We start from the raw sequence: 26,613 nt of genomic DNA, 5'->3' as shown, positions 1-26,613 counted from the left end.
GCCAATCTAAACCACTGCTGCAGTTGGAAGCTGGTTGGGATGGAAACATATGCAGCTTCAACTAAATGTGCTGAAACATGCAACATTACTGATGTGCTCCTTTACTGGACACAGAGGAGGTGAATGTGGTGTGTGGAGCTAATGTTGTGCGGCGTGATGGAGCAGGACGGAGGCTGTGGGGAGGTTCACACTTCATGTGTGTGTGTGTGTGTGTGTGTGACACGGTGGAACAGCGGGGTGTTTGACCATCTGACCCTCTGTAGGTCTGTCCTGCCTCACCATCCATCTGCTCAGCCTGCTGCCCCGAGGCCGTTTCCCACACAGCCCACTGTTTACCCACAATTCATCTAACATAACAAACTCCAGGTGCGGTTACGACCTCTTTCATCAAAGGCAGCGATAACACGATGTTAGTGACTTGTACTTTTTGCCCCATTAGCATCGTTAGGAGTTGTTGCAAACCTGCAGTTGATCTGTGGATTCACGTTTTCAGAGGATCTCAAACGCCTCACTTCACACCTACGAGCCTCTGAAAAGCTCCGTGTCCAACTCTTGACAGGATTATTAAACTAAGAGAAAATATGCTGCAATCATCTCATTTAAATGCAGCTATAATTGCTACTTTCATAATATCAGTGAATGAAATTCTGTAAAAACAATGTGACGACGAGAGAGAGAGAATTCACAACATTCAGTCCAGCCCATGGACGGTGGCAGCATGTAGCACGTGGTCGTCCACCAACAATGGAGGACAGCTTTTAAGAAAATCTAACAGAGCTTGATCATAATCACTCTATTACACGTTATTGTGTTATTTGTTGTTATTATGCGTTCTCTAGTTTTTTTGTCTCTTCATCAACATGGATCGTGTGTAAAATTAGGCTACGCTAATGTTTTTGCATGCATTCATGCATGATGGTGAATTATCACTATTTCAGCTTAATTATGCAGTTATCTTAATTGCATGCTATTCTTGCCTTCGTAATCGTCGTTGATAAGGACTCCATCACTTATAGGCTTTGCTTGCTTTGTTTCTGATTCATTTATTTATTTGGATCCTAAACTACTCTTCCTTGCTGATTTAACGCTCGTACATTTGAGCGAAGGCTGTTTTGCTATTTGACCGATCTGTGTGTAATTCGTGCCAGTGAAACCTAGAATGTAGCACATCCTTCTGCAGTATATCATATATCATATATGTCAGATGCGCTGGCATAAAGCCTGTAGGTCTACAGTATATGCTTGCAGCTCTTTGCAAAGAGTCGGTTACAGCTTTGTTTGCATGATTTCAGGTCAAGGGTCGTCCAAGCGTCTTCTATTCCCACTGTGAATACGCTCTCATCAGATCAGCACTGGTTCATGTTCACTGAGCCGGCGCTTCTGTTCCTGTTCTTTCGTACTTTCACACCGAGATAACCCAATGAGTAGCGTGTAACTAATGTAAATGAACAACATTACATCAAGAAGAAAAGTTGTTTTATCTCAAGTACAAAGTGCAGAGTGTGTGGAAAGCACAGGCCTTCACTACTGGGCCAAAGTTTTATCACACACCCCTGTTTTTCCACTTTATATTGAGATTTCAGCAGCTCAAGTCCAATGAATGAAGTGAGCTGCTACAAAGGTCAGAGGTGAACTGCCCAAACTAAAACAAACAAACAAGAATGTTTAGGTCACAAAAACTGATTAACTTCCTGTTTTCTTGCAGTAATGGGCGTAAAAATTAAAGTCCGACTGTTTACTTTTTCTACGCTTCAACTTCAGAAACACTGAGACGTTGAATTTTGCAACATCAAATAACAATAAGCAAAATGGCGGAACAGAAGAACATACAGTGGGTTAAGGTAAAATTAGAGAAAAAACTCAACCAAAAAAATCAATGCGTGAAGCTTGAATTTGTCAACAGCCATCAGAAAATAAACTGCTGTGCCTCAGAAGAATCTGTTGCTAATAACATCACCACAAAACCTGCGAGTCCACCAGAATATGTCCGTATGTAAATGAAGGCGGTTTGTATGGAGACGCTGTGTGTGTCTGGATATGGCAGATATCTGGCAATTTTTGCAGAAAGGCATTTTTCATTCATTGTCATTGTAAGAAAAGCACAGAGGTTACTTATCTCCAAACTGGATTTTTTTTTTTCATACCGTCCACGAGCTTGGTGGAAACTGAAATATCTCAGCAACTATTAAATGGATTTTTTTTTTTTGAAAGCACAAAGCTGCACAAACATTTTCACAAACAGTGCAGATGTAAACTGGAATGAAAAAGAGGATTCAGTGAATCTGTTCCACTTCATCATGTAGGCTACAGTATATGAAACTGAATATTAATAAGATGTATATCACATGTATAAATCACTTTATATCTTCAGTTTGTTATCAGCTGCCCTCCCAGCAGCCGTGTGTACCCCCCCCCCCCCCCCCCCCCCCTCCGCTGCAGATGACTGACCTCTGGACTCTGGAGGCTGTTCATCATTATATAAGTGTAACAGGTTATCTGCTGAGGAGGGACAACAGCGCTGCTGCGAGTGGCTTGTGTACAATACATCACGTATTAACCGAGCTCGTGGGAAAAAGTTTAATTGCAACTAATAACTGCTCATTAAATCTACTGTTGTAACATCACACACTCGTTTTGTTTATTAGTTGTCACACACACACACACACACACACACACACACACACACACACACACGACGTGTTTGTTTGCTTTAACCTTCCAGGTTTGAACAGTTAAATATAACCGAGCTGTCACAGCGGAAACCTTTCCAACTCTCACTCCTGACTCTCGTCTCCAGCTCACACACCAACTCAGCTTCTTTAGTCTCTTCTACATTTGAGCCACTTTGAAAATGCAGAGAAGCAATTAACTGCTCATTGCTTTCTAACGCTGAATTAACGGCACCAAAGTTTAATTCATTATTATTTAATGAATGCATTCCTTTATTTGGAAAGATTAGTTTTAAAGTTAGTTTTACTTTATATCACTTTAATTTTTTAAACTTCAAATTTTTTCAATTTACAATTAACTAATTATATACTTATAACAACGTATTATTATTGTCTATAATATTTATAATAATAGTTTTTTATAATGTTCATGGACACATTTGCTATTTATATAGTTTATGCCAAAATAAAATAAAATAATATAAAGTTCATTCCACTGCTAGATTAATTGTAATAATTGTAATAATTGACGAATGTGAACTCCAGTAAAAAAGACAGCAGCAGGTGCAAAAGACAACACAGATCAAATCTGACAGATAAATATTAAACTTTTTGTGTTCTTTGCCCTACACTAAGACTGCCAGGCACTCACGTCCTGTTAACTCTCATAAATCCTCCTCTAACACTGGAGCAGGTGCACACCACAGCAAAGTCCCCAGTCCAGACCATAACCAGGTTCAGTCCGACCTCAGACCTGCAGGAGCCTCTGCGTGTGACGGAAACGCTGCGTCCCTGGCAGACAACACTCAGGGCGTAAGGTACAGAAAGTTCTCCACTCCTCCGGTTCCTCCTCCACCTTCAATGGGCGTGGCTGTTGGAGCCTGTAGAGCAGCAGTGACGTGACTCTGCTTGTTGTCCGTCACCGGTAAGTAAAGGCGACATGTCGAGCACGGGGGAGTATGACTGCGTGGTGATCGGGGCCGGGGTGCAGGGCTCCTTCACGGCCTACCGGCTGGCGGAGAACAACCAGAGGACTCTTCTGCTGGAGCAGGTGTGTGTCACACACTCAACTCAGTGCTGGGAGATCAGCTGTTTACAAGCACCGTCAGCAGACTGCAGAGCCAGGTTCACTTCACATGATCCAACTGTGCAAGCATGAATTTAACTGACCAGAGTCCGGGGGGGGGGGGGGGGGGGGGGGCAGGCTGTGATCACATCCGGTTCAGACTGGTCTGAAATCTAAAATCGAGTTATCATTATAATCATTAATGACCCGTGACACTCATCTCTCCTCATCTCTACTGCTCTTTACTGACCCGAACATAACACTGCTCTGATTCATCATAATACATATGTTTACATGAACCTACATTTGTTATTTTTTATTTAATTTGTGTGTAACTGCTTAGATGTAGAACATCACTTTTAAAAACTGTTGTGGATTTTTTTCATTAACTTTAATTTATTTGTGTGTGTGTGTGTGTGTGTGTGTGTGTGTGTGTGTGTGTGTGTGTTTTTGACAGTTGACATGATTGGATTTGGGTGTGTTTTTGGGTTGTGTGTTTACATGGTGACATGTTTTAATAATAGTCTGTGGTATAAAATAATAATAATAATAATAATAACATTAATAATTATAGTATAATAAGGATTTTGTGAACATATTGACATAGTAAAGTGTATGTATGTACATACAGCAGAAAAATAAACATTTTATATTAATAACCACTTATACTCATAGTAAGGGGCACGCAGAGGGGCCCCCAGCCCGACCCCAAGTAACCCTGCGTGGGCCCCTGACTGGGGGCAGAAAAGGGGTTTCTAACACAGTGTGACCACTTCCTGCAGGAGCACCGACTCTCCCGCTCTCTGTGTTGTGTATCTACTCGTTATTAACCGGTCGTTAGCTGGAGGTGACTTTGGTTAGTAACAGTAACCATGCAGACACAGTACGAACCACAAGCGTTTTCCTCAGGATTATGTAATTCTGCAGGTGCTGTTTAAAGCCTCCTCATTACAGTTTGCTTTAGTGCATCTAATAATCAACTAATTTGTGGTTAATGAAACCACCTGCCCTCACTGATGCAGTTAACTGCTGTAACAACTCATCATTAACAGACAACTTGAACTTGTGTGTGTGCGGCATTACTGGAGTGTGTTCATTATGAGATACATACAAAACATTTTCCTGGCTTTTTTTTTGTTATTGTTGTTGATGTGAACTTTATGACGTGTGGAGCCGGGGGACACTTAAATTGGTGGGATGCAACCGTGGCAGCAAGAACCAATCAGCGGCGCCCGTCCTCATGTTTCCTGACAACAGATAAAGAGACCAGACTGAATACAAACACTACAGGGTCCAGCAGTAAGACCATGTTTTGACCTGGTCACATCGCTCTCTGGCAGCTGGAGACGCTCTGCTGCCGCTCCAGCCGGCGTGAAGATGTCAACAGAACTCCTGAGCGGGAATCTCCCTCACAGCTTCACACATCAGGTCTTTTTCTTTAATGAAAATCGTCTTTGTCTTTACAACAACACTCGTTTCTCTTGTTAAGTTTCTATCACTTCTTCCTGCTTCAGTCTTCCTTCTGCTAATACTCCCTGTTCCAGAAATACAGATACACCATAAAGATCAGATGGCTGCTGATGCTGAAGTCCAGTCATTAAACTGAATAATGACTGTTAGCAAATGGATCACCAATAAAACTGCAACTGTGTTTTCAGTGGCTTGAAAATTAAAAAATATATTATCTGCAAAACGGCTCTAACCACTATTGGAAAAGTAGAAGAAGAAATAGACTGTTTGAAGATGCTTTACTTCTGTAACACTGTGAAGACGTGGCGAAGCTGTGGCCCGACCATGATGCAATGCAAGTTACATCCACTGGACATCTGGTGAGAAGCCATCTGAGAAGAGCGGTGACTGTTGGGATGAGTTGGGCTGCGTCTCTGGGCTGTATTTGAAGGAGCCTTTCGAAATGGGACGCTGCCATCTCTCTGTTTCCTCCCGGCTGTGTAATCAATATTTTTTTTCCTGTTATTACCACGGACACCAGTCTGACCTCCCAGCTAGACGTAAAAGCTACACCTGGGCTCAACACGTACAGGGTTTGAATATAAATGGTGCACTAGTCACACTTTCGAGCTGGTTGTAATTATCAGTTACATGTCTACATACTTTTGGCCAAATCAAAAAAAAAAAAGGTATTTAATTTTAACCAGGTGACATCATGTTCCTGTTTTCCAGTTCGTCCTGCCCCACACCCGAGGGAGCTCCCACGGCCAGACCCGCATCATCCGCAAGGCCTACGAGCAGGACTTCTACACCCACATGATGGAGGAGTGCTACGAGCTGTGGGCTCAGCTGGAGAGGGAGGCAGGTGTGCGACTGTACAGGTGAGCAGTCGGGGGGGGGGGCATTAAATAGAACACACTGTAAGGAGAGCTTCACCAGAACACGGAGATTTGTCACATTCGAGGTGTTGTGCGTGCGGCACAAGAGCAGCAACTCAATCCATGGGAGCCATAAATGCATGACTTTCTCATCACCTCCAGCATCACTGAATCACCACTTGACAGCTCCCATGTGTCCCCCCCCCCCCCCCACAAAAAAAACTGTTAAACCTCTGATATTCATTCGCGGAGCGCGGAGGAATCTGTGTTTACAAATATGACAGCGGCATCAAACTGCGCGCACGCTTCCAGCAGCACAGCGAGTTTCCTGGTCGTATTACCTCCGAGCCGCCCCTGTTTGTTTCTCAGCACCAGCCAGAGGAATAACACCGATTCATTATTCACGTCTCGGGGGCAACAGATCATGATACCGAGCCGCGCCCACATCTGTGTTCTGTAGAAACACAGTGCGCCTCCCCGTCCCAGTGCGCCCATCCATAACTCATGACTGATGGGTCCACGTCTGGAAGCCACCTGTGCCCTTGAGCTGGCAAAAATAAAAACTAAAAGTCTGCATCACAATGAGAAATGTCCGGAGCCAGGCTGGTGAGAGCAGATGAAACCATCGTAAAAGGCCTGGAGCTAAAACGTAACCACCAACACCATACATGACAACATGAGCACATCCACCAGCTGACCCAGTGCCACCAATCACCCACTCCGATAGGTGTCATATTTACAACCTTACACACACACCTGCACTGCTTTTCCTTCCTCCAGTCGTAAACACACACCGGCACGCCGGGCGACATAGTCATTAAATCTTCTAATGGACGGCTGAAGCCTTCAGCTCATGGCGTCTGCGCCTCATGGCGACTGACAGATGTTGGAGCAGCCTTTAGGAAACACTGCTGGCAAAGAGTCAGCCATCGATCAAACAGGTTACTGAATTACACCCCGAGTTTCACAACCGCTCACGACGGCTTTACTGTCCACTGGACGTTTGGCTTCCAGTCAGATGTCACAGTTAAGATCATGTTGAAGGTCCCATCCTGCACGCTGTCAAGTGTTGATCCATAAGAAGATATATATCTGGTTTGAAGAACCAAAAACCATCTCAGTGTAGTTTCACATCTCCTCTCGCAGGCTTATCTGAGGCCAATCAGAAGAGAGGCTCAGAGCCTCCTCTCTTCTGATTGGCTCACTGACCTGTTGTTAATAGAGCTCCAGAGAGAAGCCTGAGAGAGGAGATGTGAAACTACACTGAGACGGTTTTTGATTCTTAAAAGCACAAGTATATCTTCTTATGGATCAACACTTCAAATAAAACACAGAAGAAGAAGAAAATATGGAGCTTTAAATCATGTCCGTCCTCCATCTTTCAGAACAACATCCTGTATGCCATTGCAGGTCAGTATTCAACCCCTTTACACACTCTTTGTTCCTTATAAAGTCACAAAAATAGATGGCAGTTTGACAATGAGGCGCTGCTCTGGTGGAAGTAAAGTAAAATAAATCCACGGTTTTCCTGACGGAGCACACTGAAACGATTTCTGTTAGAACAGGACAGTTGGTCTCACCGAGCTGAGTCAGCCGGGTGAGGACAGTCTGGTTGGCCGCTGTGTTCTCGGCACTTCAGGAGGTTGTTGCAGTTGGTGTGTATGAGACAGATGGATGCTTCTGTAACACGCGTCACTTCTGGTCAGCACCCACAGGTTGGATAAGGATTTATGCGTGAAACCAAAATTTTTGGTCAGTTTTTTCAGCAGAACTGGTGAAGAAGCAGAACTACAGAGTGAAATCCAAGTGCCACTTCAGCAGCAGTGAGTGGGTGCTCTGCCCTAAGATTGTTTTTCCTCTTTCATCTCTTTGAGTGTCCTCTCATACACAAGTAAGGCATCGCAGACCAGCTGGGCTGGTGCACATGAATACGTGAGTGATGCTGCTGGTGCTTCCGGGTTGAGAAGTCCTAATTTGTCAGAATAGCTTCGCAGTTATTTGGAAATGCCACGATGGAAACGTGCATGAACGAATGTGTCAGGAGAGGCTTGATCTAAAATCAGCATGAGAAACACAAGTTTGGATTCTACAGTTAATAAGCTTAGTAAGGAATTTTTTTGCATCATAAACAGGTTGTTATTCCCTCCCAAAACAAGCTGGAGTGTTTTCTGATTTGTCAACCCTCAACATTCCAGTCTCCGAGCGCACCTGCTATTCTGGTTTCTTAAGTTGCAGCAGTGGGAAGTGCATAGGATAGATCCAGTAGCATGACTGGTATCCTCGCTCTGACACAGCTGCATCAGTCACAGTGACAAATGCAGGAAATGGCTGGTGCAGAGCAGCACATCCTGTGAACACACGGCGACACAAATCTGCAGCCAGAGGCAGATGGCGCGGCTTTTTAACAGTTAATTAGTGCAATGGTGGTACAAATGAATAATAAAAATATAGCTCGGTGAAGCAGTTTACATGACTGCATCAATCCAAAGCCACTTCAGTCATAATTCTACTGCATCTACAGCAGCATTTGCTTTGTAATCCTTCCAACCATTCGCTGTCTCTTATTATATCTGGGGGTCACATTGCTTTGTAATAAAAAGAATAAAACATGAACTGCTGTTTTTTTATTTCTTCAAACTGCAGAGGAGGCTGTGATGCACAGGATTAATGAGCTCTGTTAATCTAAAATACCTGATTTGAATAAACCTCCCACTTGTTTGCTCCTCTCCTCCCACTTGTGCACCCGTGCACTGGCTGAAATAAAAGTCAGAGGAGCAAAGGGAAACTCAAGGTCAGGAAAAGACCAAACAGTCAAAGTGCTGCTTGCAAGAGTCGTTGTTCTGCCACAAAAATCAAGCCCTGAGAGTGTACAGCCATGCTCGTGGTGACAGGCGATGGAAATTTCAAAGACCACGAACGACTGAACCAAACTGCATGGCAGTCCATGTAACAGGTGTCAAGATATTTCGCTCTGAACCAGAGGAAAAAGTCAGCAGATCTCCAATGTCATCAGGACTCATCATCTGGGCACAATGAATGTAGATCTTGTAGATGTTACAATATTTCACGCACCAGTCAAAGCCTGCAGGATTCATCGTCTGGTGACAATGAACGCTGGTACAAAACTGCACGGCAATCAATCCCAACAGTTTTTGAGATATTTCAGTCGGATAAAAGTGGCAGACTGACCTCACTTCAGTGGTTAAGAAGTTTGGTTAAGGGGAAACTACAGTTTCTTACAACTTGGGTCACATTTTTATAGCTCACCAAAGTAGTTGCTGAGATTTCAGAGCGCAACAAAAGCAGATAAAGGTTAGGGAAAGATGATCTTGTTAAAAGAGACCAGGTAGAAGACGAGATGCAAGACAAGACAAGTGAGAGACATTATCCAGGATGGAGTCAAATGCGTCGTAAACTCAACCAGCTACCCTCACGTCAAGAGGACGAGATCTCACAACTGCTACTGTTGCATTCATCCTTATCTAAACTCTTCTAAAGATGCGTATACGTTAATGAATTAATTAATGTTTTGTTTTCCACCCTCTTGACCAGGTGAGGAAAGTTTTACCTTGTTTGAATGTTTGCCAGGCTCTATCTTTGGAGGGAAAACATATGGGAAACAAGCAAGGATTAAAAAAGATATAACTTATGCAGTATGTTATTCGTACTCTGAATCCTCAACATGAATAACTCTCTGGACGTATGAGCTGATGTCTCTCTGTGAAGGCAGATTTGATTTTTTTCTTCATTCCGCCAGCACCTCGCTGTCCTGTGTCAAGTTTAATCGTTTTTTTCAAGGGTGCATAGGAAGGCAGCGGGGGGTTTGTGAGGAGAAACCTGTTGTGTTGATGACCCTGAGTCGATCCACCCAGCTGCATGAAGACAATACTGAACAACAGCTCTATTCAACACAGTGCTGCATTTTCACTCCACTATCAACAGCTGCGTTCAGGTTGTTCACAAGAGTACAATACATGTAATTTCACCGCAGAGAAGTCAAGACAGAGATTACTATACTGGAGCGTTAACAAACCGCCAAATCCATGATGTCATATTTTTTTGGAAAATCTCCCGGGGCATTCTGGCACAGTGGCGCCATGCTGCTGCTCTTCAGGTACAAACTGAAGCTTCAGAAACATGTTGTTTCAAGGTCAGGAAGGGAAACAACAAGGTGAACAGGAAACTACTACTGATTCTGAACTCAAGGTTCCTTATTAGCTTTTATTGGAGCTTTCAACCTGATGATTATCTGATGACATGGCCTTCGTCATGATTTTTCAAGTGTGATTACATAACCTTTTTAAAAAGATAATATTTCAACACTGACATGATGACACAACATTTTTAATGTGCAATCACTGATGACAACTTTGAATTGTGGTTGAAAGCTGCGTAAAAGCTAGTAAGTGACATTTGTGTTGAAATGCTTTTGTTCCACAAGGCCTGAAAGAACCAGAAGTCAAATGATTACCAAACTATTTTGTGGGGGGGCTGAATAGGTCATTTCTGGTCTTCACCTCCACTGATTTCCCCCCTCAGACAAACAGGACTCCTGGTGATGGGACCGGAGAACAGCCAGAATTACCAGCTGTTTAAAACCACCCTGGAGAGGAACAAGGTTCCCACGGTGGTCCTGACCCGTGACAACTTCAGCCAGCACATCCCCAACTTCAACCTGGCCGAGGGAGATGGAGCGGTGGTGGACATAACTGCTGGCGTTCTGTATGCTGACCGCGCACTCAAGACCGTACAGGTACTGCATAGATATCATTGGTAGATTGAACGATGTGGTCCACATAGGATATGATGTGTTAGAAATCCCCAAATCCAAGTTGTGAGTGAAGTCTAATCGAGACTAATCATGGAGGTAGGGCTGGGCCATATGATGATTATGTCAAACTTTTTACTTTGTCGCTTTTCTGCTTTTATATTCGGCAATGTGATTGTGTTCCAAGCGATTAAACCAATTCGTGGCATTACCTTTGGTCGCCATCGATGTTGCGCTCACCACTATCTGGTAGTCGTGACTGTTGAAGACCCATTCACAAGGCGAGGCGAGTGTCTGCGCCATCGTTTCCAGACTACAGGTCCAGACTGCAACACTAAACACTTTTCAAACTTAAAAACGGGTCACACCAGCAGGGTTTCCAAAAGTCTCCGGTTCCAGAAATTGAAAGCTACTGGAGAAGTGTGGCCGCCCATAAAGCTGAAACGAGTTTCCCCAATGGTTGATGCTCTTTCAAAACAATTCGGCGCAAACCAGCAGTGTTGCCACCTCAGCTCCTTTATCACTAGATTAACCGACTTTCTCAGGCCCCTTAAGCTTAGACTTAAACTAAAACTAAAAGTGTGACTGTAGCCTAGAGGCTCAGAGTTTTAGCTCGAGTCTTCCATTTCGCCAGCTTTGCTTTGAGTGACCGCGGACTAACGTTAGTCTGACGATGTGGAACACGAGGTAGTAATTTTTTAAACGGGGACATTTCACAAATGAGCTCATTGGGGAAAGTATTAACTGAATTAACCGACATGAGCAAGATTAATCACGTTAGCGGCTCTTAATGTCAGTTTTGATACCGTTTTTGTCGATTGCCTTACATGGAGGTCTATAAAGTTCATTCACCTCAAACAATCTGTGTCTTAAAGTTTTCAAGGATTTTTCAAGGTCTCTCTTGTCTTGGTTAGTATGAAATGCTCAATATCTGTCATCTCTCACATGCTAAAATGTGTGGTCCTTTAAAAGGTGCATTTCAAAGCATTAATAGAAAATTACCCAGTATGTCACTGAAAAGAAAATTTCAATAAAACATAAATTGATGTCTGCTCCAGGGTTCATGACGGAGAGTCTGTGTGTTGATGGAAATCTGTGTAAAGCTGGAGACAATTCTCCTGTAGCAAAAACCTTTGAGAGCATGTGGAAGTAACGAGAGATAAAAGGAGCAAAACACTTTCTGATTTCATATGTGAGAAGCAGATAGAAAACCGGGCTGAAAAATACCCAGATGTGGATAATTGAACATATTTCATGGCCTTTGTTTTAATCTAATAATAGCTCACAGCAGGGATATCTTCAGCAATAAATTCACATTACTGGACTCTGTCAGCACTGACAAAAAGCACTGGAGGAGAACAGACTCATCCGTGGCTGCCAGGTCAAGCACAAAACACTGCTTTGTTGTTTCAATGAGGTGCCACTTTCAATTGACTGGACAGATGTTCAGCCGCTTTTCTTTTTTCTTTTTTTTTTGTGAAGCAGCAGTCAATTAGAAATTAAAGCTTGTGGTGATAGATGTGTAATAGATCAGTAGATTATTGCTTTGTGCATTGTCACGCAACGGCTCTTTAAAAGCCTCTTGCCTTTAATATTATGTCATAATAAACGTCGCAATTGATCTGTCTTGTTACATTATCTCAGAGTGGCAGGTTTCTTAATGTCTTTTTCTACTCTCTGTTCTCTCGCTCTCTTTGAAATCCTTGAAAACTCTGCTGATTTTCTTTCACGGTTGCACACAGGGCCAACTCAGGTGTGTCTGGGGCCCTAAACTGTTTGATGACCAGACGCCAACGCTGTTGATCCGGTCGTTGCGGTGATGTAGGCTAGCTAAACTGATTACATTGTGACACAAAAGCATAATTCACCCGAGGGTAAAGAGGGAACTGTAAATCAGCACAGTCACTGATTTCACTTTGAGCTACTGACGGAACATCAGCGGCTTCAGAACAGCGCTGATCTTACAAGCACCGCAACAGAATATCACCGAGACGAAGCGGCTGAAAAATGAAGCCCACATGGAAGTGCCAAAAACTGCAGTTCCTCTAATGGCCACTTGAGGCTGAGTCCAAAAGTGTTAACGTTAAAGTGCCCAACTTTACACCACGAATAGATACAGATATGTTGTGACTGAATTCTTAAAAACAAAATATGTCAATTAATACTTCTTTAGGAGTGACTGCTGATCAACGGTTATATTTGAAGCACTTACTAACATTTACGTTCATGCCATTTAAAATGTGTTCATTTTCATTAACGCATGTTCTGTCGGTCTCTTCTCCCAGGGGCAGTTTCAGAAGTTGGGTGGGATCATAAAAGACAAAGAGAAGGTAATGGACATCAAGCCCGGCCCGGTTGTGACAGTGTCAACCTCTGCCGGTGTTTATCGAACCAAGAGACTGGTGATCACGGCCGGACCCTGGGCTAATAGACTGCTGAGCCACACTGGCTTACAGCTGCCACTGGAGGTACCTCAAACGTTCTCATCATATGCACCGTTCTGTTTTATAAACGTCATCCATTGTGAATCTGCAGAGACACCGTCCCCTCCACCAATATTTAGACCTGTCAATGAAAAGAACGGCAAAGGAGAGGGATTATCAAGCATTAAGCTTGGTCGATTTTGGATATGTTTGAATATCCAAACATATTCAAACATATGGAGAGATCTTTGATGAAGTCCTAAGGAGTTGATGAAAATGCAGAAACACACCCTAACTCGCCACGTTATGGAAAGTCATAATCATTTCTTGAATCCACACCAAAATTTAATTTGTTCTCCTCTGATCCATGACTCATCCCTCCTCCAGGTTTGGAGGAGATAATAAACTTAGATAAATATGGTAGACATCATTCTTATTCTTATTATTACCTCCACCGAGGGGGTCATGATAACACCTGGGTCCGTTTTTTTGGTGCAGATTCCAGGAATTTTTTTTAATCACTTTCCTGTACATTGACAGATTTGAGGGCAGTTTTGGACATTTTCATCAATTTGTCAGGGAGTAAAGTTTGGATCTTGATGTAAAAAGATCACGTTTATAGTCTTGAGATCTATGAGTTTGTACAGTTTGATGGGACTGTTTGGCCTTGGCAGAGTTATGCACTCTCTGCCGCTCTGGTTGTTTATTTAGTGTCTTACATCGTCATATTCATATTGCTTTGGATTACGAGTAATTTCCCGAGCAAACTGAAGTGAAGTCTTCACCCCATGTGGACTCTCTTAAAGTCGGCAGAAAGTCTGCTTCAGGCCCCTTGTGGATTTTAATGAACTGTGGATTTGTACAGCCCTCAGCACTCGCTGACCGCCCGGGATTGAGCCTGTTTAAAGTCTGCGAGCGTGGTAGAGCCTGAACATTTGGATTCGGCTATAGTCAGGCAAGGCAAGTCTTTTCCATCTTACAATATGCCATACATTCTGAAAAGAGAAGGTGATGGAGAAACAAGCAGACAGCTGTTAGAGTGGAGAGCTGGAGCTGATATTGGAGTTGCATTATTCAGGCTTGCAGCGAGCTGTGGGGGGGCCTGGGGAATGCCATGCCTGTGTGAACGGATAGAAAAGCACAGACTCCGAGTTCATTGGCTCGTCGGAGTACTTCAGTCTGAATTTTTATGGTGACAGGGAACGAGTGCACGGCCGGTTAGTTCATTACACTGAAAGCTCCTGAACAATGTGTCCTTATTATGGCCCACCGTCAGACAGACGTCGTCTGCACGGTCATGTGTACGTTTCGTTAAATCCTAATTCCCACCTCGCTGCTGCAGAGCTGCTTTGTAATTGCACTTTATGAGCAGAAAAAAAAACAGAGAAGGTAGAGTTATGCATTTTGTTTGTATTTTAAGAATAGGGGTTTAGTGAAAGCTGCCATTTCTGTTTCAGTGTGTATTCATTCAGGAGTCTCGTACTGATCTATTCACTGTATTGATTAATGAAACTGCATCATCATATCTGAGGCTGCCCACGCTCAACAACTTCTACCAAGATCACCAGGACAACAGTTCACTCAAGGCATCTGAAAAACCTCTGATCACATTTCAGTTGAATCCGATATTTCGTGTCCCCGATGGTTTCTGTGTCCTCGTGACCTTTCCTCTCGCACCATCCACTTGAACACACGGAAAAGGAAAAAGCAGATTGGCATGAAATTTACGGAGGGCGGCAAATTAATGCCGTTCAAAGGATGAAGTCTTTGTATTTTTGGACAGGGGTGAATACAAACCATTCTCTCTTGTCATTTGTTTAAATACCTAAAAGGGAAATTTACTTTTGCCTGACAAATCCAGTTAATCCAGCTAATCAAATCCAGAGGATGTCTCCTGGAGTTTTAGTCTTAGTCTTTATGTATTAAACTTTTGAAGTTAAACTACTTGATTTTTCCAACTCAGGCTGTTAAAACCTCATTTAATTGCAGAACAAGTTTGAAACGTGCTGTTGCACAGAATGAGGATTATAGATTTCATCCCCCATCCACTTGCATTGGAAGGACATGAAGAAGGCTACTTCCACACGGGAATCGAACACCGCTCTCCTGTGTCACATTCATCCACCACCACCTCCTGCTGACGTGGACTTTAACTCTATATACTACGTCACCGACACTTTCCCCTTTGCTCCTGTCGTAATTACTACGGCCACTAGGAGTCGCTTAGCAACAAAACGTAACTATGGGTCATAACAACTTGCCTCAAGTTGCATCAAAACTGAAGTATGGTCGGTCATTAGGTCTTAAGTAAGATCCAGGTCTCTGGGGGCGTCATTGTTTTTTCTCCACTGTAGGTGGTGAAGATCAACGTGTGCTACTGGAAGGAGAAGGTTCCCGGATCATACGACGTGAAGCGGCGCTTTCCCTGTTTCCTGCTCACCGAGGGCGAGGAGGCCGACGAACACATCTACGGCCTCCCGTCCAACGAGTACCCGGGTCTGGTGAAGGTACGTCACAGGAACTGGATCGTTCAGTCCGACTACACATCACAGAAACTCTAGATTCTGCACATACTCCTCCAACATTCATGGTAATTATTTAAAAAAGGAGGATATATGATCATTAATTTTTTTAAGATGCTCTCATTTATCTATCAATTGGCTTCATTTTTCAGCATTAGTATTTAAACTAGTGCTGCCTGTGCACAGATGCAAATACAGCTTTTCATTATACAAAGGCACATGCACTCACTGGAGCACTGCTCATCACATGATGTGGTTTATTATACAATAATTTCGATATATGCAGAAATATATATTTATGAACATTATATTGGACATAAACATTGTTCTTTCAAAGCCATTCTTGTGTCGCCTTCTTGGAAAACAAATTCTCTCAAGTACCAGTTTGCAGTGATTTGTTTATTTATATTTGCAGTGAATAATAAAACTAATTAACACAGATTTTGAAATAGATAATCATTAATTTCTCACACCTATAGGAGAGACAGAAAAAGGGGGCTGATTGCTACTTCTCTGAAACGAAAAACACTGCTGCAAAGTCAACTGTAAAATGTGATGTGTCCTACCTCAACATCAGATTAGTTGTGGGAGTTGTGCTGGGTTTGATGGCACATCTTTATTTCGGGGCATTATGGCAGACCAGCGGGAGCTCGCTGCCTAATGGCAGACCACATGCATAGAAGAGGGGGGGGGACAGATGGTGGTGCCACGTCGTATTATTCACTCTGAGACAAAGTCACCAGAGCTACTGTATGTCCAATATTTGGACCATTAAACATAATTTGAAAGAAAATGAAGCAGAGAAGGATATTGTAATTACTTATATTGTGTGTCTGTGTGTGTTCCCTTAATCCCTCAGCTCCCTCGCTGTGCCTCTCTGAGTTAGACTGTATTAAAGCAGCTTTCAGAGTTTGCTGTGTGTACATATCTCTACGTTAAACTTCACCCGATATATTCTAAAAGTAAACCCAGTGAGTTCTGCAGAAACGCACAGGAAACAGTCGACTCTTTAGTCTTTATCTTCTTACTCAACTGTGTTGTTAGACAACACAACGTCTATTGTCGTGGCTATGCAGACGACACTCAGCTGTATATTCGTGTGAACACAGATTATTACTGTTGTATTAATAACTTGATTACATGCAAGCAAAACAAATTTTTATACATAAAAACATTGATTATTACGAATATTTCCAACTACTTCCTGTTTGAATAATTATACAGATACAGCGAGTAACTTCTTTGTTTTCTGTCATTGCACAGATGTTGAGGTAAGTACTGATGTTTTTATTTTCAATGCTCCTCATTGCACATCAGCTGTAAAACTGTCAACACAAGACGGATTATGGATTTGGGACTGCTGAATGCTAAAGTAAAGAGCGCACTGGCACCTGCTTCTTTGAATAGAAATGGGTTTGCATTGGACGTGAGGACGTCCACGCTTTCCCTGTTTTGACTTGTTGTCATTCAGATGATGGTGATGTAAGTAAACAAGGCAGGAATTACACAAAGACCTGAGATTAGTGAATACAACATTAATAGAGGCAGAATTTGCTGTACGCTATAAGTCTGTGAAAATAAAACTATTGAAAATCACCAAATACCAACATATACACCATGAAAAATACAGTGAGTGCTCCTATTCATTTATGCATGGTAGGCTTGTGCTGATATTCAATAGTATCAAATATCGCACCAATATCGACTATCACTATATTTTCTACCATATGCAATATTTTTCATAATTTTTTTATTTATTTATTTTATTTATTTTTTTGGTAGTTTTGCACAGTCTTCCCTGCTGCCGAATCAGATCCTCATTTCACCTCATTGCTTACTGCAACGCTGCATCAAGATACTACAAGGAGCTATTTCTAAGTTTTGCTATTGCTACATAGCTAGCGTTAGCATTAACTGCTGTGCACTTACTACTGTGGAGGTTACATGTTCAGCATCAAACTTCCTTCCTTTACTCACCAACTGCCGTCTGCAGAGATGGCAAGCAACGACAACGTTAACTCCTGTCTCTATCTTTTCTTCTACTGAAGTTAGCACGCTAACAAGCTAGCCACAGCCCGTCTTGTCCGACTTTCCGATAGAGACAACCACCACCACCTGCCCCGAGCAAGAGACCGTCTTCAGCTGCAGAGAAAACTTACGACCAGCCCCTTTAAATTTTGGATGTCACCCAAACCTAACGCAGGGTTGCCGAGCTTTAGTGCTTCATATTGAAATAATATTGATGATGTCATACTGTCCATAGATATGCTACCACATGGGCAGCGAGACAGACCCGGACCAGAGAGACAAGCAGACAGACAGGTCAGACATCGACATCCTCCAGCGCTACGTCGCCCGCTGTTTACCGGGCCTGATCCCTGAACCTGCCGTGGTGGAGAGCTGCATCTATACGGTTAAGTATCGACACTGAACATCACGCTGTTCTTAATCCATCAAAGTGCTGAGATTTAAGCTTCAGAACGTAAAGGAATCCGATGTTATCCACCGGTCATCGAGAAATATCAGGAAAGTCAACACATCTGTCACTGGCAACACTCACGTACATTTATTTAAAGGGGATTCGAAGGGATCTAAACAGCATTTTACTCATTTTGCAGGAGACTAAACTCTCATCTTGTTTATGAAGGATAGGATTACAGGAATTATATTAAAACTGAAAATATGTTGTAGGCTTAAGCAATTATCCCTCCAAGTGTTTTGTGCAGAAAGAACACACGTGCATTTGCTCCCTTATCACTCCAGAGGTAACACAGGGTTTATTCCTCCTTTTTAAGATTGATTAATAATTACAACTTTATTTCTTTGATCAGAAACAGCAGGAGTTTCCCATAGACTTAACAAATCTCACTTTGATTCAAAATGACAACCCTGCCTCCCTGAAGATTACATTACAATTTAACTGCAACAGCAAATACGTTTTGTTGGATTTTAATGATTGAAGCTGCACATTTATTAAAAAGGCAACAGATTTCAAAAGGGAGATGGATGACAGGAATACAAAACACAGGACACACGATACCAGAGTCAGTCCCATCTGCTGTTACATTCAGCCAACAAAACACTTTGGTTGAGGTAAAGAAAAGATGTTTTTTGTTAAATGTAAATAAACATATTGTGTCATTGTGAACTTTTTCTTTATTCAATCAGACCAGGATGTTTCTCTAACCTGAACCAAAGAGCCGTGAGAGTCTGAACAGAACCATAAAACAGTTTAATAAAGCTGGAGTCACTACAAGAGCAGGATCAGATATTTTTAATATATATAGCGTTTCCTACAAAACATATTTACTGTTGCAGTTTAATTGTATGGAAACATAATTTCTAGGAGACGGTGGTTGCACTCAATCCTAAACATCACCATATCACATCTACAAATATATATTGATGCGTAAAAATCATTCGATAGTTGTGTTAAATATACACAAATAATGAATACGTTTGGCTCTTTAATACCTGTATATGCTGAATAGTTTACATGTCACATTTTTCCCCAGCCCCTCTCTGACAGATATCAAAGTTACCACGAACTAACGACACTTGTCATGCAAAGTTTCCGTATGTACTCAAAAAATACTAAAATAACATTCGTGCTCCCCAGAGGACGGACCCCAGTTTAACCCCACCTCTGCCAAGACTCACAATAGCTACATTTTCAGTGTGTTTGCTCATATTGCAATAAACATTGAAGCTTCTCTGAGCCACAGGTATTAGATTTTTTTTAAAGCATGCAGAACTGTGTGTGTGTGTGTGTGTGTGTGTGTGTGTGTGTGTGTGTGTGTGTGTGTGTGTTGCAGGGATGGGGGATTGTGCAGCTGCTCTGCCCTCCAGCAACACTAGCTGCTTTTACCACGATCACATACTGAAGCTGTAGGAAAACATAATATCTGTGACCTTGTCCAATGCCACTGAAAATCCTGACAGTCATGCTCTTTTCTCACTTAACAGGAAGCGTGGTGCACCATCACCACTGATTCTCAAAAGAGGGCAGAGTGCTCGATTACACGTGTCTCTACACTTCTTCTTGTTAAATTTCGCGTTCTGTCAGAGGTCGTTATGTTTTCTACGACGGACTCTTTTCATGCAGTTAAACACATTTTAAAACACATTTTCCTCAAAGACACAATGACAGGCGCAGCTCCAGAGGCCACACGGCCGCATGGAGGGAGTACGTATCCTTGTCAAGTGCTTCCAAGGACAGACAGCAGCTGCTCAGTTCACTATTCGTGTCTCTATATAGTGGAATGAGGAGGCGCGAGAGAGAAGGACACTCTGGACTGAGGCTGCGTCCACACCAATACATTTTAGTTTTAAAGCGGCATTTTCAAACCGAAAACAAGCGTTTTAGTTGCATATCAGAAATAATCTCCGTCCAGACTAACACACCTGAAAATGCATATCACATGACCATTCAGGCATACAGGGTATGGGTGTAGACAGGAAGTGGATTGTCGACTCTGCAGTTGGTTAGTTTCAGAAAACACTACGAACGAGGAACAACAGAGACAGTTGTAGCGTTAAGATGCTGAACTGAACTGAGCAACAGCTGCTAGCAGAGACAACAAGGTCAGATCCACTCAGGAGGCGAACGTGGGTGTCTTTGCATCGTTTTTTGCTCGTCCAGAGTAAAACGCCACAGCAGAGTTTTCAAACTACAACGGGGAAAGCGTTTGCAAAAGTCTCACTTTAAGAAAGGAAACTCCGGAGTAGCGTGGACACCAGGAATAAACGTAGCAAAAGTGATGTGTTTTAAATTTTGGACTTTGCTCATGTTCGTGTTTTGTTGTTGTTTTCGCAGCTAACACCTGACCGTCATTTCGTGCTGGACCGTCACCCCAACCACAGTAACATAGTGATCGGAGCAGGATTCTCAGGTACAACACAAACCAAATGATGTGTGTGTGTTAATGTGATAATGGAGACGCTGCACAGACATGGAAACCAGACTAAGACCCTACAACAGTGTTAGCGGCTCTGTGAAGCTGTGCTTAGGTCTAGTGGTGCTTTGTGCTAAATGGTAATATGTTTACAATGGCAAAGTCAACATGCAAACATGCAAAGTATTGGACAAATTAAAGTTTGACTACATGATGGTGTCGGATGAAAAGTCAGAGGATCATTTAAGTCAGTGCAGTACTTCTTGTTACGAAGCTGCTGCCAACAGTAGAGTTTATTTGTTTCTCTGGTTTGTACAGACATGTGAAGGGCACTACTGATAATGATCAGGTTTTACAGAGAGCATTTACAATAATGGAAGCAGCCAAGTAACTAGACGGTTAGTAGCAGCTGATCCTGGCAGACTGAAAGTGTAGGAATGAGTAAATGTAATAAAATCTCTTGAAGAACCTTTGGCATTCAAACAGGAGGAATCTGCCTCCAGTTTATTTCATAATCCAAAAGAGGGCAACATCTCATCCTCCCGCTTTGGAAGGAAGGAAGAAGAACATTACTCACGGTGTCAGAGTCGACCCGTGAGGAGCGTCGGCAAACATAAAACCAATATTTCAGTCTGAGCCAAAGTGGTAGACAAGCCAAACAGATGACCGGCGTTGGCTTCTCCACCGCCAACAAGGTTAAAAAAATAAATTTTAAAAAAAGTAAACGACAATACATTTAGAAAGAAGAATGAAGAAGAAGCTGCAACAGCAATTCAGTCACTGAAAGGAGGGGGCTGAAAAAATATAGTGGCTGCAGCACAATTAACGATATCTGACATAGACAGGCCCATTTTAATTTGTCCCAATAGTCGTTGAGATATTTCAGCGTCGACTTTTAACACCTGCACTGAACGTCTGTCTCGTCTTTACAATCATTTATTCAAAATGCCATCAAGAGAGTCGCCGGAAAAAACAGCACCACAAAAACGGTGTCTGCGCTCTGAGGCCGGTGGAGTCAAGTAGAAAATGTCGGTGTCAAAATGAAAATGTCAAAATCTCGATAAGACAAAAGAGCAGGAAGCTCCTCGTGCAGCAGATGTGAGCCGACGAGTGCCAGCACAAAAACAGCTGCAGCAGCCAAATGAATCAGCATCACTTGTTCCCCCTCATCCAGGAGGAGCACGGAGCCAAGTGGCCCAGTGCTCAGTGTGCAGCACAGAGGAGTGTCTGAAGAGCTGTGTGTGTGTGTGTGTGTGTGTGTGTGTGTGTGTGTGTGTGTGTGTGTGTGTGTGAGTGAGAGTAGCTTGTACATAAAAGGCTCCAGAGGTGCAGCACATGTTTGTGACCGTGTGGGTCAGAGGAAGGAGATCACAGAGTCTGAGGAGGATTTATTGAACAGGAAAAACAAAATGGAGTCCAGCAGCTGTCAACATCAGGTGCAGACAGAATCAGAACCTTATGTGGAGCTGGCTTCACCTGTTGACTTGATAAAGTCAGGACCAGTTTTTAATCAAACACTGTTCTCACTCATAAACCAGTTCCACTTGTTTCTGCTCAGCCGTCTTTGTGTTCTTTCAGCTCCTGCCTGGAAAATAAGGTCAGATTTCACTTTTCAACCATGACTAAAGCATGACTTCATACCAGTCCTGACCAATCAGAAGGAGTGTATAGTGAAGCCATCACATGACCTTCAAATACAAACCAGTTAATCAGAAAGTGAACACAAACATTACCAACTATACCCAGAGACAATCTGCTCCCTCAAACTCCCTGCAGGTATTAAACAGAGAACGCTTCAGCTTGATTAACAGAAAGGAAAAGATAATAACATAAGCAGTAAGTAGAACAGAATTAAACAGCTCCACAATACATCCTAACTCCTCATTGTCACACTTTATCTAAGGTGCTTAGTGAGACAATTTATATCGATTCGAGCTGATAAATCAGTGTAATTAGCTTGTTAGCTTATTTGCTACTGCTGCCTCTTAACACTGAAGGAGAAAAGACTGTTTGTTAATATCGTGTGCACCATCACCACCAGCGCACTTTGGCTATAGCTAGTCACCCCGTCAAAAGATCCCAGGATTATGCCCCCCCCCTCCCCCCTTCGCTTGACGCGGTCACGTCCACACAAAGATACAAACAGCCGGAAGTCAAGTTAGCTTCCAGAGATAACAGCCTGCTGCCGCCACAAGAGGGCAGTGAACTACGAGATGGATACAAACAGACGAGATCAGCCGCTTCATGGGTCAGGAGAGAGATATCGCTTCCACTTCTGCATCGTTCTACCTGATGTCCCCGGTCCTGACCTCACACCTCTGCTCCGGAGACTTGTTGTGTGTGAAAATATCAGGAGATCAAACCAGAGCGAAGCTCCTCACCTTCATCTCTGCAGGATTTTCTGCTTCGCCATGATTGGCCGATTACATAATTGCATGTAAAGCAGGTGTTGAGGTGCGATCGGCCATGACTAATGTGCTCACAGTTGGACACGTTAAACTCCACATGTAACAGGGACATAGATCCTTAACTTTTAATAAGTTCTTGTCCATTGTGAGAGAGGTGGGAGAGCACCTCTCCTCTCTTCATGCAGTCATGTCCTTTACCTAATTACATCTGAAATTAATATCCTGCTCACAATCCTCTACTTGCAGAGCAGCAGGATAACGAGACTAAAAGTCTAAAAGACCCGCAATACGAAATGTTGAACAAATGAATTACATACTAATGATCTTGAGAGCCTTGTGGGTAGTGAATGACTTTCACTCCAAATGCACAAGTGCAACATTTTGCTAAGTGAGGCCATTTTGGTGAATGGAGGATGCTGCTTAGCCATGAAACCCTCGCGCTGGCCCGATTTCCCGCCAGGAGACTCTGCTGGGTTCTGCTCTTCCTTGCGTTTGCATCTGGTGTCAAAGACAATGACTGAAATGAAGAATGAATGAAAAGGGGTTTTAACGAATGTGCAGTCTGCTTCCTCCTCTGCCCCGTGTTGATGCTGGATGTGAGGCAGAACGTGCACACACGTGCGTGTGCAAGAGACAAACAAAACTGTGCTATCTAGCTCAAAGCAGTGCTAAATGCTAACAGGAGCATGCTAACAAGAGCCCAATGAGAAAGCTAACACACAGCTGTTTACCATGTTTACTATATTGGTTTAGTACAGAAGCTGAGAGAGGACAAACTCGTATTAAAAAATATCTTTTATCCCGTTTTGTCAAAACAACAAAGCCATAATCAGGAGAAAACTATTTTTGTCATCCCGAGATAACGAGACAATTTACCCCGTTATCTGGACATAACAAAGCTTGTTTTCTCATTATAATTACACTGTTAATCAGCGATCAGAAGCCAGTATGAACAACATCTAGTGCTGTATGAAGGTGCAGATTATCTGACTGCGTGTTTCTCCTGATAATATCTCCTTATCTCTGGATAACCATCTTTTATTTTTATTTTTTTAATATTTGCAAGTACGGCCTTTCTCGGCTTCCGTAGTTTAGCATGGCAAGAATTTTGTAAGGCACAAACAAAGTATAAGACGTTTTGAGATGTTGATTTGAAACAACTTAATGAAAACTCAACAGACCAGCAGAGATGGTGGGATTCATCCTCTGGGGACCATGAACGTCTTTACCAAACCTCAGGGATATCCATCCTAGCTGAAATATTTCAAGTCAATTAATTAAAATCCTCCCCCAACACTGCATCTGTTTAATTAGTGGGTTAGTTAGCCGTGTTCCTAGTGCTAATTAATATGCGTGCTGTATGTTCTCACTCTGCAGCAGCAGTGAAGAAGCTCAGAGACATATTGGAGACGTTCACAGGGCCTATCCATAATACAGCAAAAAATAAAAAGTGTGTTGCCTTCCTCCTCCTCCTTCACTACGTGCATTCGTCATCAAAGCCCAACACAAGTGCTTTAAAGCAAGTGCTGGGGGGTTGCCATGGCTACAAAGTCACCCTGTGGGCCTGGCCATCTATTGAGGTTTTCCATTCTTTTTCTCTGGCAAGATGAAAATTCACGTGGCCAAACTGTCAGAGCCGAGCTTTTATGACTTCAAAGCCGAGCGGAATCCAGGGGAGCTGCGAGACCTTTGTCAGATGGCAGTGAGCTGCATTCCTCAAGCCCTGTTGACATTCACAATTTGCCTCTCAGACCTTAGCAACAAGAAAAAACTCGGGCTGCCGCATTTTGAAAATAGACGCTCTCTGGTCTCACTCCTGGGCCCGAGCACATGAAACCATTATGCAAAGAAAGGACAAATCTCCCTTATTTAGCTTTTGGTCCCAGTTCACTAAAGTGAAGAGATGCTCAGTGACAGGCATCGCAACAGCTTTGCTCCTCTTTTATGTATTCATTCGTGTGGGGCTTGAACCCATCGCCTGACTCAGACAAAGGCCCAGAGACGCAGAGATATTTATAGGCAAACTACAAGGTGCAGGGACTCGCTCACATTAGGACACTGATTCACCTGACACCGTTTGTTGACCTGTGTACGTATTTTATTTACTGATATGACTTCTCTTCTCCAGGTCACGGCTTCAAGTTTGGACCAATCATTGGGAAGCTTCTGTGTGAACTCAGCCTGGGAGAAGTGCCTTCCTACGACCTTTCACCTTTCCGAATCACACGCTTCCAGGCGAAGACCAAATCAGCTCTATAGAGCTTTATAGAACTGGAGCATCAAGAAGTTTTATGTAATTGTAACGAACATATGATTTGACATTGTTGTGGTGATTTAGAACAATCACACAATATGTTTTGTCTCCTGTTTTATTTGATGTTGCCAATTCCACATGGCGTGATCAGCTGTGCAGCACTTAAAGGTCCCATATAAGCTAAAGCTCTCTGTCCATGTGTAGTGTGATTATAAATCAGCTCTAGCTTCTATATTAATACTGTGAAAGTATCAAAGCCTCAGTCCACAGAGAAATGCACACAGCCTGTATTCAGAAACTGAGCCTTAAAACCAGCCGTCAGGACTTCTGGAACTTTGTGATGTCACAACGAAATATATCTTCTTATGGATCAACTTCAAATAAAACACAGGAAATGTGTAAAATATGGAGCTTTAAGCATTATGAAACTTGTCAGTATGTTTATATGCACTTATGTAACCAGGTTACAGTCTGCAGCTTTCTGCAGTCATCTGATTTCTCAAGGGAATAGTTTGACATTTTGGGAAAGCCAAGAGTGAACCTCTCTAATTTCCGTACACTAAATGTGAAGCTACAGCCAGGGGACGATTAGCTTAGCTTAGCATAAAGACTAGAAGCACAGGGAAACAGCTAGCTTGTCTGTGTGTCCACCAGCACTTTTACAATTTTTTAACACATCTTGTATGTATAATTCAATAATTAATGGGAAAACAGAAGTGACAGAAGTTTTCTTCGTTTTCGCCACAGAACATTTATCATTTATCAGCAGGGTGAAAGGAGAGGTCATTTCATGCAGCAGCAGAAACTCGTCTGAATAAAACCGAAACAGAGGAGCTTCTGGAAATGTAAATGAGTGGGTATATTTCACACAGTCTCACAAACTATTGCACATCAGCTTAATAAAACATCCATGCCTTCTCTATAGTGCCTTCCCTCTGAGTGCGTGAAAATACCTCAGAGCGACCTTTCCTGTGTTCATGTACACGTGCAGAAATACTCAAGTGGACACATATTCTTAAAAGCCGCATTTCAAGTGATCACTATTCCTCAATATTGCTTTAATACTGTGCATTTCACTCGAATTGTATGGATTTATATGAATGAAAGAAGAAAACAAGTCTTGTGTTTTTCAAAGCAACAAGAGCTTTATGTTTTTCACCAGCAATAAACTTAATTTTGAGCTGAGAACCATCAATGACAACAAGATTCTGACAATGTTGTGCAATTGTAAAATCACCCATCTGTGACAAATGGTAATAAAAAAAAACGCTTATTGTCTTA

At 42.6% G+C, this 26,613-nt stretch overlaps 1 protein-coding gene across 1 annotated transcript; it reads left to right on the top strand.

The window, feature by feature from the left end:
- The first annotated feature begins 3,548 nt into the window (after nt 1–3,548).
- On the top strand, nt 3,549–26,613 carry pipox (pipecolic acid oxidase). The gene is made up of 8 exons (XM_023428487.2): nt 3,549–3,720; nt 5,917–6,065; nt 10,602–10,815; nt 13,116–13,298; nt 15,608–15,760; nt 18,039–18,188; nt 20,592–20,667; nt 25,207–26,613. Exons 1-8 carry the CDS (start codon nt 3,610–3,612, stop codon nt 25,335–25,337), a joined length of 1,167 nt encoding a protein of 388 aa, XP_023284255.1. The 5' UTR covers nt 3,549–3,609; the 3' UTR covers nt 25,338–26,613.

Source organism: Seriola lalandi, unplaced genomic scaffold, assembly GCF_002814215.2.
Source record: "Seriola lalandi dorsalis isolate HSWRI2012SDOR001 ecotype SW California unplaced genomic scaffold, Sedor1 jcf7180002054875, whole genome shotgun sequence".
NCBI lineage: Eukaryota > Metazoa > Chordata > Actinopteri > Carangiformes > Carangidae > Seriola > Seriola lalandi.
This window is presented reverse-complemented; position numbering and strand designations above follow the sequence as displayed.

Bases quoted from the DNA above. Each gene is read 5' to 3' on its own strand.
- pipox (XM_023428487.2), top strand. From the start codon at position 3,610: ATGTCGAGCACGGGGGAGTATGACTGCGTGGTGATCGGGGCCGGGGTG. The intron at 6,066-10,601 runs GTGAGCAGTCGG...TTCCCCCCTCAG, and splicing joins GCAGGTGTGCGACTGTACAG to ACAAACAGGACTCCTGGTGA. The intron at 15,761-18,038 runs GTACGTCACAGG...TACTGTCCATAG, and splicing joins AGTACCCGGGTCTGGTGAAG to ATATGCTACCACATGGGCAG.